At 43.1% G+C, this 14,384-nt stretch overlaps 1 protein-coding gene across 1 annotated transcript in view; it reads right to left on the bottom strand.

Annotated features, from left to right (window-relative positions):
* Positions 1–1,469, bottom strand: part of niban2a (niban apoptosis regulator 2a) — a 32,276-nt gene extending 30,807 nt beyond the window's left edge. The window contains exon 1 of the mRNA XM_080756433.1: positions 1,149–1,469. Coding sequence (XP_080612559.1) covers positions 1,149–1,203 — 55 coding nt within the window. The 5' untranslated portion in view covers positions 1,204–1,469. The remainder of the gene's footprint in view (positions 1–1,148) is intronic.
* Between the last annotated feature and the right edge of the window lie 12,915 nt (positions 1,470–14,384).

The following is a 14,384-nucleotide window of genomic DNA, read 5'->3' as shown; positions in this document are numbered from 1 at the left end:
CTGTATTGTTACAAATAATTGTTTGAAGTTGCTGTACACTGCTGAGGCACCAACGTTGCATAAACCCTTATTTGTGTAGCCTACGTGTTATTCAACTTGTGATGCATAATTAAATTCTTATTGTACATTATGTTAACTCTAGTCTAAAATACTATGCTATGGTGCATCACCCACATGTGGCTCCCATCCTGAGGCTGGCAGCCCCAGGCAACTTCTCTGGGAAACCATCAAGTCCCTAGTTGTAACCACTAAGCCAAAGCAAATAGGAACTGGGCGTCTTTATTTTCTTGAGCTCTTTTGACGCGAGTGACATATTGGTGCAGTCTTGCTACTCAAAGAGACACGAGCATCCTATCAGTTCAAAACAGAACAGAATGCATCGCTCTCTCCTAACTTGGTAGTGCTCACTCAACTCTTATTCCGTTCCCATGCATGCTTTGTTGAAATCACACCAACCACAATAAATCACAGTGGGAGGCTATATGGGCATTCTAAGTTTTAAATAGAAGCCAGTCCTAAACTTACACAAACACCAACCCCGGGCCATGGGGAAACCTAGTCATTATCTCTTGTAAATAGCCCTGCATGGAGATTTGAGCTCTAGGCTTTCTTCAAGTTGGTGCACTGTCTGCAGACAGAGCAGCTGAAGTGAATACTGGAACAGACTAGGCAAGTGTGGGAGATGTGACTTTCTAGGGAACTGCCTGGGCATTTTAGCCTATAGGCTGTTTGCTGCTCTGTATGGAAAATAAGATAAATAATCTGACAGTGTCTCTTCAATAGATAGCTAATAAGTGGTTCCACCAAGAACTCCCAGACCCCCATCTGAAAGGACTTTGTGCTATATGGACCCAAAAAGAGAATATTTGTGTTTTTATTTCTTTAGAAATCCTCCCCCTTTTTAATTTTAAATGGCATATCTTTAAAGTTCACATGTAGCTCTTTAAATAGCATATCTTTAAAGTTCTTCACATGATGTAGCTCAGGCTCAGCTATTTTCGAATAGTGAAAGTATAAAATAGAGTTAAAGCTGTTAAACTGTTCTTCATGTTGCTGGCGACCCCCTGGAACCCCTTTAAAGGACCCCTGGTGGAGAACCAATGCTATGTATGTGAGTGATACTCAAGTCAAACGGTGCTCTCTCTTACCTGTGATCAATTCACGCTTGCTCTCATCCAGATGAGAAGACACGACGTCTCCCATGGCTACAGCCTACAGGTGACCGAGGTAAGCCTCCCAAATACCCTGGCCAAGTGGGCTACCCCAGGTGAGGTTTTCAACACCGCACTATCACCTCAGATATCTGAAAATGGTTAAGTGATCCACTTTGGCTTCCTCTCCAACAATCGTAGGTTCTGTACGATGGTAGGATAATGATGCGCGTCTATAATCCGTCTCGGTTATCCTCCTCTCCAGCTCTCCAGTCCGTCCTGAATCCCGTGATTGACTCAAATGAGAGCAGCAGAGCACTACAGAGAACCAACTAGCAACTTCAGTGAAGTGAATATGTATTTCTGTAGTTACTTCATAGTGACAGACACAGGACAGGACACACCCTCTGGGTATCAACGTGTTCTGCAAAAGGAGTGGCTACAGCCAGTCTGATTCTGTGACTATTCATATTGAAATTAAGTGGCTCGGTTGTTTCGATCGACCTTCACAAGACCGTTACTATTTATTTATTTTTACATATCGGCCAAATATTTTCTAATAACATATAGGCCTATCTTTATCAGATCAGTGATCATAAATGCATTTTTACCTTTTATAATCCCTTTAGGCTAGCTATATTAGGCTATTTTCACAGCATGTGTGCTCTATTGTCTAATATCAATCAAAGTCACATGCATGATGCAGTCAGTCCAACAAATGAACAATTAGCCTAAGAGCAATCTTACAATCAATGTAGGGCCTACACGCACATGGAGCTCCCTCGTCCCTCTCCGAATTTGAAGAGACACAGCGCCATCATGTGGACCAGACATATAGCCTACAATTGATCCACTGTCCAGAACGTTGCCGATATAAACTGTGGCCTGCCGCCTCTGGGGTAATAATAGATCATCATAATGATTATGGCAAAATAAGGCAATTGGCGTGTTTTCACTGGGCATTTATGAGAAAAGTCAAATATCCCAACTGATTAATTAGATTTATTTTTGATGTTATCATTATGGTTGTCCACTGTCCAGTAGGCCAGAGCAGGGGTGCGTAAAAGGTAGATCGTGATCTACCAGTAGAAAGAATATGTGCAAACGCTGTGCAGGTAGATCACATGACATGCCCCCAAATAATATTTAATTTAAAATATAAAAACAATTTTTGGCATCATCTGCCAAGAATTAAGTTGATTTGATTGACATTAAAAAGTGCATGTCAGCTCAAACCCAAAATGCAATACTTTGTTTTCAAGAGTGTTGCTGTGCACAAATGTCGGTAGAATTACAAATTAAATGCAAAATCTCTACTTATTCCATTTCTCCCCCTCTATTTCCCTTACATGTATTTGTCTATACATGTAATGCCAGCGACGCTATTCCAAAGCCATTTTCAGCAATGGTATTATAATGTTTTCGGTGGGTAGATCTTGTTGAGCTGGTCATTTTGAAAGTAGCTCTCAAGTCAAAAAAGTGTGGCCACCCCTGGCCTAGAGAGTAGTAGAGACAGAAGGGTCTGAGACGCTGATTGGATCAGTTGACACTGATTGAGTGATAGGCCTACTGATTGATGCTGAAGCCCCTTGTCCATAGCAGGAGTCAGACACCACTGTAAAACGTTCGCTTTTGTTTGAAAGGAAAGGACACCAATGACAATGTGTAAAGTCACTGCTTTCAACTGGCTAAAAAAAATAGGCTAGGTCTACTGTAGCTCTGGTCCATAGCCTTTTACTGAAGGCTATGCCTATGGACCAGAGCTAGGCCTACTGACTTTCTGACAGACAACAATATGTCGCTGTCAAAAACACAGAATCAACTGATATTTTAAGTGTGTGTGTGTGTGTGTGTGTGTGTGTGTGTGTGTGTGTGTGTGTGTGTGTGTGTGTGTGTGTGTGTGTGTGTGTGTGTGTGTGTGTGTGTGTGTGAAGCTTGCTTCAAACTCGTTTCACAACTAACTACTTCCATCTGGTATCACTGTAACCTAATCGCTGAAGAAGGCAGGCACTTGTTTTTCAAGTTACTATGGGAGGTGATTGGCAGATTCCGTCCGTAGCTGCCGCTGATTGGTCCGAACCGCGGCCGTCTCGATTCATCGCTAGCGGTCAGCGATTCCAGATGGAGGCTGTGTTGTGAACTTGTGAATCAATACCGCCCCCATCTGGCGGAGGCAGGTTACTTGACCCCTCCTGTGACCCCAAACAATGCTGGCAGCAGGGGAGTCAGTCAGGGGACAAACAGACAGACATTTCGTGATCAAACGGACATACAGATAAAGCTGTGCCTTGGAGCGCCGCTCAAAATGTATCTATCTATCTATCTATCTATCTATCTATCTATCTATCTATCTATCTATCTATCTATCTATCTATCTATCTATCTATCTATCTCTCTCTTAGAGGTGTAACGAATATGATACAGTATTTATTATAACGGCATCGATTTTAATGTCAACAATCTAGCTATATGCAAACAGCAACATATCGTATCGTTTGACTTTGTATCATATAGAATCGTTTTACAATGCAAATAATCGATTGTATCGATACTTCAAAGGCAGTCTGTCTTTATCACATTACAAAAAAAATCTGACCCGTCTGAAGTGAGTGGTGCAATACTGTACTGTACTGTACTGTACTGTACTGTACTGTACTGTACTGTACTGTACTGTACTGTACTGTACTGTACAAGCCCTCCTCCCTGGCCTGTGTGTCTGTGTGTAAAGCCCAACACACACCGTCGTCGAACGCCGCACGTCAAAACAGCCGCCTCGCCTGACGCTCCGATACGCCACTGTTCTATTTTGTGCCGCGTCGCTGCGCACCCGGTGTGTGTTGGGCTTTAGATTCAGATTTTACGGGGGCCAGTTTCGAATTGCAGCCGTCCGTAGGTGCCCTTTGAGAGCGGTTTTGAAGGAGTTAAGGGATTCACATGTCTTAATGACTGTTGGTAGGGCGTTCCACATTTTGGTGGCATAGGAGCGAAAATAATTTAGTCCCTTGTTTGTGCCGAATCTGGGTTGTACATGGTTTGTTGCACTCCCTCTGGTGTTGTGGGTGTGGACTTCGTTTACATTAAGGAAGTATTTAGACAGGTACATGGGTATCTTGGTGGTGTATCGAATCTTGTGGACCAGACCCATTGCAAGATGCTGTACTCTGTCGTCGACCCTAAGCCATCCCAGCCTGTCAAAGTGGGCAGGGGTGAGGTGGGTTCGGGGGGTGAGGCCAAGTAGGAGCCTGACCAGTTTGTTTTGGGAGGTCTGGAGCCTTGTTTTAAGGGCCTTTGAGGTGCTGTGGTACCAAGAGGTGCATGCATAGTCAAAGAAACCTTGTACGAGGGCTCCTGTTAAGGTCTTCAAGGTGTTTTTGTTGACCAGTGAGGAGATCCTGTAAGGAATCTTGTTCTTTGACAGGGACAGACCCAGGGACCCAGCCACACACACAGCTGTCTGGTTGCACCACTCAAAAGTTGAGGGAGAGAGGGAGCGAGGGATGGATGGAAGGATGATTGCACGTACACAACTCCACGATATGGGGAGTGGACTAGCCAATCGTATAGCGAGACTGTCGTCCCTCCAGGTTATGGGGTGAAGACTCTAGCCAGTCGTAGCGCCGCCGCCGTCCCTCCAGGCTATGGGGTGCAGTCTCTAGCGCTCCAATTGGAGGCTGATCCGCAGTCAGCGCCGATGTGAGGGGTACATAGTGGGCTACAGACAAACCGCAGGAGAGAGACGGTCAGACACCCAGCAGCATCACATCATGGCACCCATTGGACTAAAGGCGGTGGTCGGCGAAAGTAAGAATTCTGTTTTTATTTTAAACGTAGCCTTTATTCATCTTTACCTTTATCTATATCGTGAAACGTTGGGAATTGGTGCGGTGGTCGAGTGTGTGCGCGCGTGCGTAGGCTACATGTCTGCTGTCTGTGTGCATGTTGCGTCTCCCCCTCAAGGATGCGGAGATGATGGGACTGTATATGCTCGTAATCTCACTATTTGTCATATAGATTATCTATAGATGAATGCTGTATAGGCTATACTGTATGTTGCTTCAGCGGTGACGATGAGGATGCATTGTAGTAGCCTGTTTTTGTGTGGAATATGACCCGAGCATAGCGTATTGCTTTGCGGTTTATCACCAATGAAAGATCAGAGCATCTTCCCAGGGAAGGTGCACCGTGTAGCCTTGCGTGAGGCAAATAGCCCACAGAAACGTCCATGCACTGAATGATACATTGATTGTAGACTACCCAATACAAATACCACATGTTGTATCATAATTTAGCCTAACATTATTATAATTGGGTTTTTTCTGACTATAGGATATTGATCCAAGACGGCTAAAGGCCTATATATATATCAGTGATAGGATTTGCAATAGGCCTGCAATATATAGGCCTGGCTGTGTATGTTATCTTCTAGTCTTCACCCATGCAGGCGCGTTGCCCACACGCCGTTTCGATTACCCAGGTTAAGCTGCCTCACCCCTATGATGGATCACTGATCTAATACGTTGCGTAAAACATCAGCATCCAAGCTGAACAATGAACCATATAGCCTATTGTGCTCTACTGCTCTTATAAGGATAGCCTACTGTAGTTAACCGTTGGATGTCACTCCAAATGACGTTGATTCGTTGTAATGGCGCATGCTTTGTTCCCGTGCACACAATTAGAAAGTTCTCTGACTACAAATCCGCATTTAGTGTGAGCTATCACCACCACCACACACACACCATCCAAAACCGAGGATCCATCCGTATAGCTTTTCAATCGCCAAGCCCTTTAATTGCACCATGCACCAAATGGGCCTACATTTTTTAGGCTGCATCATTAAAGCACTCAAGCACGGACTGACTGACACCCCCACGCCTGATTTTGGGAGGCTGCAGGCTGCAGCTGGCCATGGTAGCTATTGCTAATTGCACGTGATGCACAGTACAAGGGAGGCCCTCTCTAGTTTTTTTATTTTGATTGATTGAAGTATTTATTAACAGTTTGCAGAATTACAGTAGCCTACGTTTCTAGCACAACTCAATACAAAAACTGTTAACTGTGAGTGGACGACCCAATAAAGCATTACACTTGTTTACAAGAGGGTCCACCTTGTTCAATTCATCAAAACATTTAGAGATGTATACAAATATACACTTCTATTTAGCCAAAGAACAGGAATTCATCATGAAGGAGGCAAAAAGGGAAAAGAAACATACACAGTGAGGGGGAAAAGGGGTGTTGAGATGCACCAATTCTCCTTACTTCATCAATGCTGTGTAGGGTCAACCGGGTGCAGCTGGTACTTCTGGTGACAGATGTGCCATAAAAATGGGTGGGCGGGGGGGGATAAGAAGGGGGGGGGGGGGGGGGGCTTTTAAAAGTATTGTGTAATGCATTTTTCAATGCTCACCTCAGGGTATTGGAGACTACTATTTAACATGCTTCTGTTATTTACCTTGTGTTCATTTGTATGGTAGGCTACCTATAGTAACTAATGTATTAATGTTACAACATGCTGTGAACATGGGCTAGTTAATTAAATTCCTGTCCCCATGCTTTTTCATGCAAACCATGTATCTGTGCTTGATTTTAGACAGTAAAATGGCTAAATCCTTGGAATGAGTTTATAAGTAAACCTAGCGTTGGATCAAGGATTATCATGTATTTTATCAAGTCTGACTTTTGCTTTGGTATCATAGATGGTATATGAAACCATATTTAGACTATATGTAGCCTTTTAGATGACCAGCTCTATAATCATGGGATATGCAAACGGCTTTTCACTTCAATTATCCAGGCCTTGTATTACATACACTGGCCCTAACTAATGGTAATCCTATAGTTTGGTGAAAGGAAATATGGATTTTCAGACAGTATTTTCTTGAATGAACTCATCGAGGTTAACAGTTGAGCTAGTGCCTTGTCCCAAACCTAAGGAAAAGGACAGCACCTGCGCTGTTTGACCGAGGTGATGCTTTTTGGCACCTTCGTTTACTGTGTGTGTGTGTGTGTGTGTGTGTGTGTGTGTGTGTGTGTGTGTGTGTGTGTGTGTGTGCGTGTGTGTGCGTGTGCATGCGTGTGTGCGTGGTGTACTGTGTGTATGGGGGGGACACAGGAGGAAGCAGTACATTCTGCAGCAAGGCAGCCAGGTTGTAGGGGGAAGGGCAGCATAGTGCTTCTCCCTCCCTCCCCTTTATGACTGTATGAGCATCAATTCCAGGGAGCAATATGCGAGGGAAAACAAGGGCAGAGTGAAAAGGAGAATTGCATCAGTAGAATTTGAAAAGCATTATTATGAGCCACATTCCCACATCAAATTAGACATGATGCTTTATTTTGTGAATGAAAACCCGGGCAGTTAAAAAAGATTGTCTCTCCTAGGACTACATCAAGTATTTTCTACTCTACCTCACATCTATACCATGCTATGTCAGTCTGGAATATTATATTAGCATGTTCTCACATGCAGTTCTCTAACTACTTGAAACCATAGTGTTCCTTTTATGGGCATTTCATACTGTATAGTGTATACGTAGTTGAACATCTCAGTGCCACACATTGTGAGCTTGTAGATTGGCTATGTTTGACCCATAGGGTACCCTGGTCAACAAAGTACATAGCTACTACATCTAAAGTATATACTGTAGATGTAGTTACATGGTTAAAACAGACTGTCATCATCATCATCATTATTACTTTGCATGTGTACGTGAGGCAAAAGTGCACCACATTCTTTACATTACTTCTGGTAATTTTCCAAACCATCATTTGGTTTAGAATGAATGTTTGGTCAAGTCATTAATATGACACGCTAGATATCACAGTAATCCAACAACTTTATATTGCCTTTATTGTCAGTTATCATTGATTGATTGATAAAATAAAGTAAATACAATCAATTCCCTGAAACAACACGTCAAGGATTAAAAAGACACAATAAGGCCAAAGACTTATTTTCATTGTGGTCCTTGTTCTTGTTGAAAATTCAAGTGATTAACATAAATTGTACATACAGTATGGTGCTAATACAGGACCTACATATATCATTCATTCACATCTACAGTATGTACAATATTTTTACTAGCTACTTGGTTTTACTGTACAGTTTTGTACATTATCTAGACATCCACTACTATAACCTGTCAGGATGTTAGCCATGTTTTATCTTTTTCTTTTTTATTATACGTTTTTTGACAGCTGTCTCTGCTGTCAACAGACTGTGGAATAATGGCATCAGGAGAGACTAGCCTTACTAGCCAGTTAGCTGTAGTAGTGTTTCATACAGTTAACAAAGGCCAGTGTTTGTAAGTAGCCATCCCATAGCACTATTTCTCATTGTCGGGTGCAGGGACCGAGGACAGGGTGACATTCCACTACGTGGCTTACGTGTGCGGTTATGGTTAGGGTTAGGGACAGGGTTAATAGTAATGCGGCGAGTTGAAAAGGCGATGTGTCGGAATTGTGGGCTTCGGAATGCCAGTGTGTAACCGCAGGGACCACCACCAGGGGTCTAAATGGAAGCTTTTGGGTCTGTAACTCTGAGAGTGTACACACTTGGAACCAAATGGACTCCATTTGGTTTATTTTGTACACTCTTGGAGTTAAACAAACACTGAGAATTGTACACTGTAATAGATTGGGGTCCTTCAAATCCTTGAATAGCACCCAATTTCCACTGCAGTCACAGGAACAAGACGCACTCACGCGCACACACACACACACACACACACACACACACACACACACACACACACACACACACACACACACACACACACACACACACACACACACAGGGCTCTTTGCTTGCACTGACCTTGGAAGCATTGCTCGACCAGAGCATCACACTCATCTGGGCTTATTGTGTGACGCAGTGCCTGCAGCCCCCACTGTATGCACGCGCACGCACGCACACACACACACACACACACACAGGCCTACTGTATATCACTGCTGTCAGGAAAGCCTTCAACGTTTCGTTTGTGAATTAATTAATTGCCCTACCTCGTCATAGTATAATGATATACTCTCAATGGGCTGTATAACCTAATGGGCTTGCTAAAATAGGCCTCCTGGATGCGGCGTTAGGTTGTCTGCTGCTCTTACTGAGGGAAGAGTGCTGTGTCATGAGCTGCCTCACAGTCAGTCCCTTCTCTTCCTCCCACGCTTCTAGTAGGCAGAATTACGTGAGCTCACTGAACTGAGCTATACCTCCCTCCCACGCACGCACGCACGCGCGCACACACACACACACACACACACACACACACACACACACACACACACACACACACACACACACACACACACACACACACACACACACACACACACACACACACACACACACACACACACACACACACAGTTGTCCTGCGATCTGCCTGGCTTTTGTGGCCTAGCATAAATAAAAGTGAAATATCTGGAATATTTTGGAAACATTTGAACAAAACTCGGGTTTTGGGGGTCCCTCCCCTACTCCTTCCCTACTCCCTGGCACAAAATATTTTCAGATGTGGTTCCGCAGCCAAATACATATTAATTTGTGGGTCCTTGACATTTAAAGGTTTGGATGCAATGCATTACATTACATTTAACCGAAAATTATTGTTAAATTTCAAAATGAAAAAAATAATATTAATGTTGTTACTTCACTGTACAAGTGGCATGCAAAGATATTGTCAATTTGTTTTGATATCTTCTGAACTTTACCGTGAAATGTTTAATGTTGCACTTTGCACCTCTCCCAAGGATTAATATGTAGTGTTCTACCATTAAATGATTTAAATCTAGTCTTTTGCCAAAGCACTGGATCAAGGTTTAACGCAGGCCACACAAGTTGGACTTGGTGTTATTATGGCACAGACCTAACGCCAGTCAGAGCCTCACTAAAGACACACATTGGTCAGGAACTCAGTTTGGCTCCTCAGGGTCCTCCTCACCAAAGATAGAGATATATACTAAAGATAATGCAGGGGTCCCCCTGCAGGGTTTTACACTAGGTCTGCTAGTACTCAACACATATAATCTCTTTGCCAAAAATGGCCATACGTTGTGAGCTTGTAGATCAGTGTTTGCCCCAAAATAGTGGTTAGTGTAGAGGGGTCCCATCGGGGCGGACTTCAAGCACACTCTTGAGCTTGAAGGATAGATTAAAAAGCCTATATTAATTAGATAGGGCTATAAATATTAAAACTGATAAAAAGCCACCAAACGCCGACCGGTGTCTTCTTCAGGGCGTGGCTATATAGTGGTTGTTGGTTTTGTAAACTTAAACCTTGACGATGCATCTTTGTACCCGGGCAGGGTACTGGTAATGGAGCATTTTTGGCCTAAAAAATGATATGCCATGTGGCCAAAGTGGCATTTATGAGATTCTGAATTCTCCTCCATACTCCCCATCTTCATTATGAGTCCAGTGACTCTGATTACCGTAGTGTTGACCCAGGAGTTTGTACAAATGTTGGTGACAATCATTTTGCGAAAAAAGCATTTCCTTTTTTTACACTGATAGTTTTACTATATGTCTATATTAATAATCACACGTGTGGGATCATCATACATCATCACATTCCGGCCATTCACAATTGGTGTCCTCAATTTTCTGTCCTCACTTTCTATCCTCTAATCCGTGGTACACATAGACACAGAAAGCTGGTTATAGGAGGTGCTAGCACCCCTCAAAAATGAAACCACCCGTAACCCTTATATTCAATTAGCCTAATTATTTCCGTGTAGCTGCTTAAAATCATGGTTTTATTTGATGGCTTTGCTGCCCTGGTATTTCGTCCTTTTGAGAACACCAAATGCCAAGTGGTCCTGCATCTAAAATGATGAAATCTCGGGCCTGTCTTGTACGCCCTCACTCAGTAACCGAGTCTAATTCATTACGCGCTCCACAGAAATGGCTTCCTGTCTCTTTAAGATCTCTGTTGGTGTTGCACTCAGTGTTGTGACGCTGAGATCCAGAGGAGAGAAAGGAATGGGTCACGTTACGTATACTCCTAGGTGAAGCCGCCTCTAGGGAATGGACCATGATGCGAAGGAAGACTATGTCAACATTGCACTGCATCGCTGGATCGTGTGCATATTTAGGGTCAAGGATGCAGGATGTTGAGAAGGAGCAATGAGCAATGTGACATAATGGCTCACTGCTGACAGCCTCCTGAGACTAAAGCCTGATTTATACTTAGTGTGCCACGGGCTGTGAGCTTGTAGATCGGCTATTGTGCAATAATGTGTGTGTGTGTGTGTGTGTGTGCGTGTGCGTGTGTTATCCCAGTTGGTTGACACAGCTGGGCTGGCCATTGTGTGTTTATTCTGGTCGCTGTTTCTTATGTCAGACTGGTTTTGTGGGAGGCACGCACGGGTGCATGTGTGTGGCACACTAAGCTTTCTACATTTAATATTACGTTTATTTGATTATTTTCAGCCAGTTTGCACTTTATTTAGACAGGACAGAGACAACCTGCAGCCAGTTGGAATCAAACCAGAGTTACTGTCTGCTGTCTGCTACACATTATCCAATCCATTTATATATCGGTGCGCCACATTTAATTAGTTTTATGTTTTACTTCATTTTGTATTACTTTCAGCATTGGCAGGGCACTGCTTTATTTATTTTTTATATAATCGCACACTGAAGAACAATTGGAAAGACATAAAAGCAGTCACTCGACTGCAGGAAAAGGATGATTGGGGCAAAAAAGAGGAAATACATCAGCAATGGAAGAGGAAAGGGAAAGCGAATGACGGATATCCTCCACACAGTAAAATCCGAAGTGTTATTTTATCTTGTTCATGGATTCAAAAAGTTGTATCTTCAGACAACCTTGCATCTTTGAAACTTTGTCATAATTACAATTTAGGCATTTGGTGAACGAACGCTCTGATCCAGAGCAAATATTCATATTGTTACGAAGGCTAGGTTTTCCCTCCACAGTAGTTCAAGGACTCTCATTTACAGACCTGTAAGGGTCCGTTTGGTTCCTCCTGACTATCAATAATTTAGCTGGGGACCCCTGGGAAGTTGGAACCCCCTCACTTTGATAACCATGACTGTAGTACATCATAGCAATGGGAGGGGCTGGAAATAGATAGCCTGGCATTGCCACTGGCCAGACTAATGTCACTAGTGAGTAGATATTAGTTTGGAACTTTGTTGTGGAAGATTTATTTTCAAGGGGCGGTTGCAAACAGCTTCCAACGTCACAGCAAAAACAAATCTCACTTTGAATAGTTTGCTCCGATTGGTCACCCACAACTCTGGGGTGAGCGAAATGTAATGCAAACTGGGGAGTGCCAGACCAATGTCCCCAGGGCATGTTTTTTTGTTCTTCTCCTTTTCCTGTGGCAGATTGGTCTGGTTCCCAGGCTACAGTAGAAATAGACCGGTGCTGAATCGGGGAGTCACTCTCCTCAGTGAAACACGTCGACATTCTATTTCAAGATCCTGTGTGTCTCCCATAAGAGACCATGACGTCACAAAGACTGACTCAGACTGATGGATTATGTGTCTAGATGGAACAGCAGTGGCGCTCAAACCGTTTCATGTCAAGGACCCCCAGATTAACATTCATTGTATTCGAGCGTGGATATAGTTGGATACCCATCTGTAAATATTCTGTTCAATTAAGGGATCCCCATTTGGGTTGTTGAAATGTTTCGTAAGGTAAAGTAAAGTTTAAAAATGTTTAAAGTAGCCGTGGTTAAATTGACTGTGACATATTCCTATAAAAAGCTTTCTTTCTGTCGGTCTGTCGGTCGGTCGCACGCACGGAAATCCCCCTACTTGTTTAAATGCCTTTCCTAGTCTCCACAACATGCTTTTCCCCTTTAATCTGCCGTAATCTACCGGAATCCTGCTGTGGCAGGCTTAGTACTTTACAGTGATACAACTGGATGTAAGCAGCAATTCACCCTAAATGGATTTATTCTAATACCACAGCCAGATGACCAGTGTACACAGATCAAGCTAATATCAGCATCATGGCACAAACATGACCGTTAATCCCTGATCTGTGGTGGATAAGATTATTATTCTCTTCGTACTGCGGCGGTTATCATGGCACTGACGCTGTTTTGAACTGGGACGTTTTTCATGGCTCATAAATCATGTTAATGCCAACCTGCCTCCTAAAAAAATTCCTTCGTCGTTGTGTCCAGTACTCAGTGTCTTGCAAGTACTGTATGATTGGTGTGTTGTGTCTTTGCATTGATTTTTACTTTCCTCCATTTAAAAAACTTAAAATGACATTAAATTACTTAAAGCTGCTATCGATGACTTTTTAGTTTGTGAATAAAACGTAACCTCTCTCTATGGTATGTTAATGCAATACAACTAACCAACTGTGGTGGTTGGTGGTCGGTGGCCTTCCTCCATTGACGAGCAGGAATTGGTAGTAGGTATTGCATAAAAACTCAAATGGAAATCACTTCAGGTAGTACGATAGAGATCAAATGACATTACACTGATGGAAACATAAGCGCTGTAAGCAAATACACTGACAATGCTAAAAAGCATTACATAAATCACTGTAAACAATACATGCAAATACACTGACTTACTACGTGCCACGAATCTCGGAATCTGCAACGTGTGGGGCTTTTAAATGTGCTATTTTCGCTATGTTTATAGTTTTTGAAAGTATAAATTACAACTTTATTAGACCACAGACAATATCTAGTCTCCTATCACAACATTGACACAATATCATATCCCAGCCCCATAACTATGACTTGTTACCAATTATTGTTGGTCAACTCAGACAAGGCAGACGAGCAGACAGGTTTATACCTCTGTGGTTGGAGAGATTAACTCCCTGTTGGAGAATAGACCCACCTGTCCCCGCTGCTGGTTACAGTGTGTGTGTGTGTGTGTGTGTGTGTGTGTGTGTGTGTGTGTGTGTGTGTGTGTGTGTGTGTGTGTGTGTGTGTGTGTGTGTGTGTGTGTGTGTGTGTGTGTGTGTGTGTGTGTGTGTGTGTGTGTGTGTGTGTGTGTGTGTGTGTGTGTGTGTGTGTGTGTGAGTGAGTACACGTTAGTGTGCGCTCGCATGTCCCTGACCAAGTCACAATTTTGTCCCCAAATGTGCTCTATGTCGGTGACATTGTCAAATTATTATTGTTAGGGGATTATTGACAGCGTGCTTGCGTGTGAGTGTGACAGACAGACAGAGAGAGAGAGAGAGGATAGATTGATCATTCATATAGACCTATTCCAAAGAACCCTTGCAA

The sequence above is a fragment of the Protomyctophum bolini genome, assembly GCF_963924005.1.
Source record: "Protomyctophum bolini genome assembly, chromosome: 22".
NCBI lineage: Eukaryota > Metazoa > Chordata > Actinopteri > Myctophiformes > Myctophidae > Protomyctophum > Protomyctophum bolini.
The sequence above is the reverse complement of the archived record's forward strand: the minus strand, read 5'-3'. Positions and strand labels throughout refer to the sequence as shown.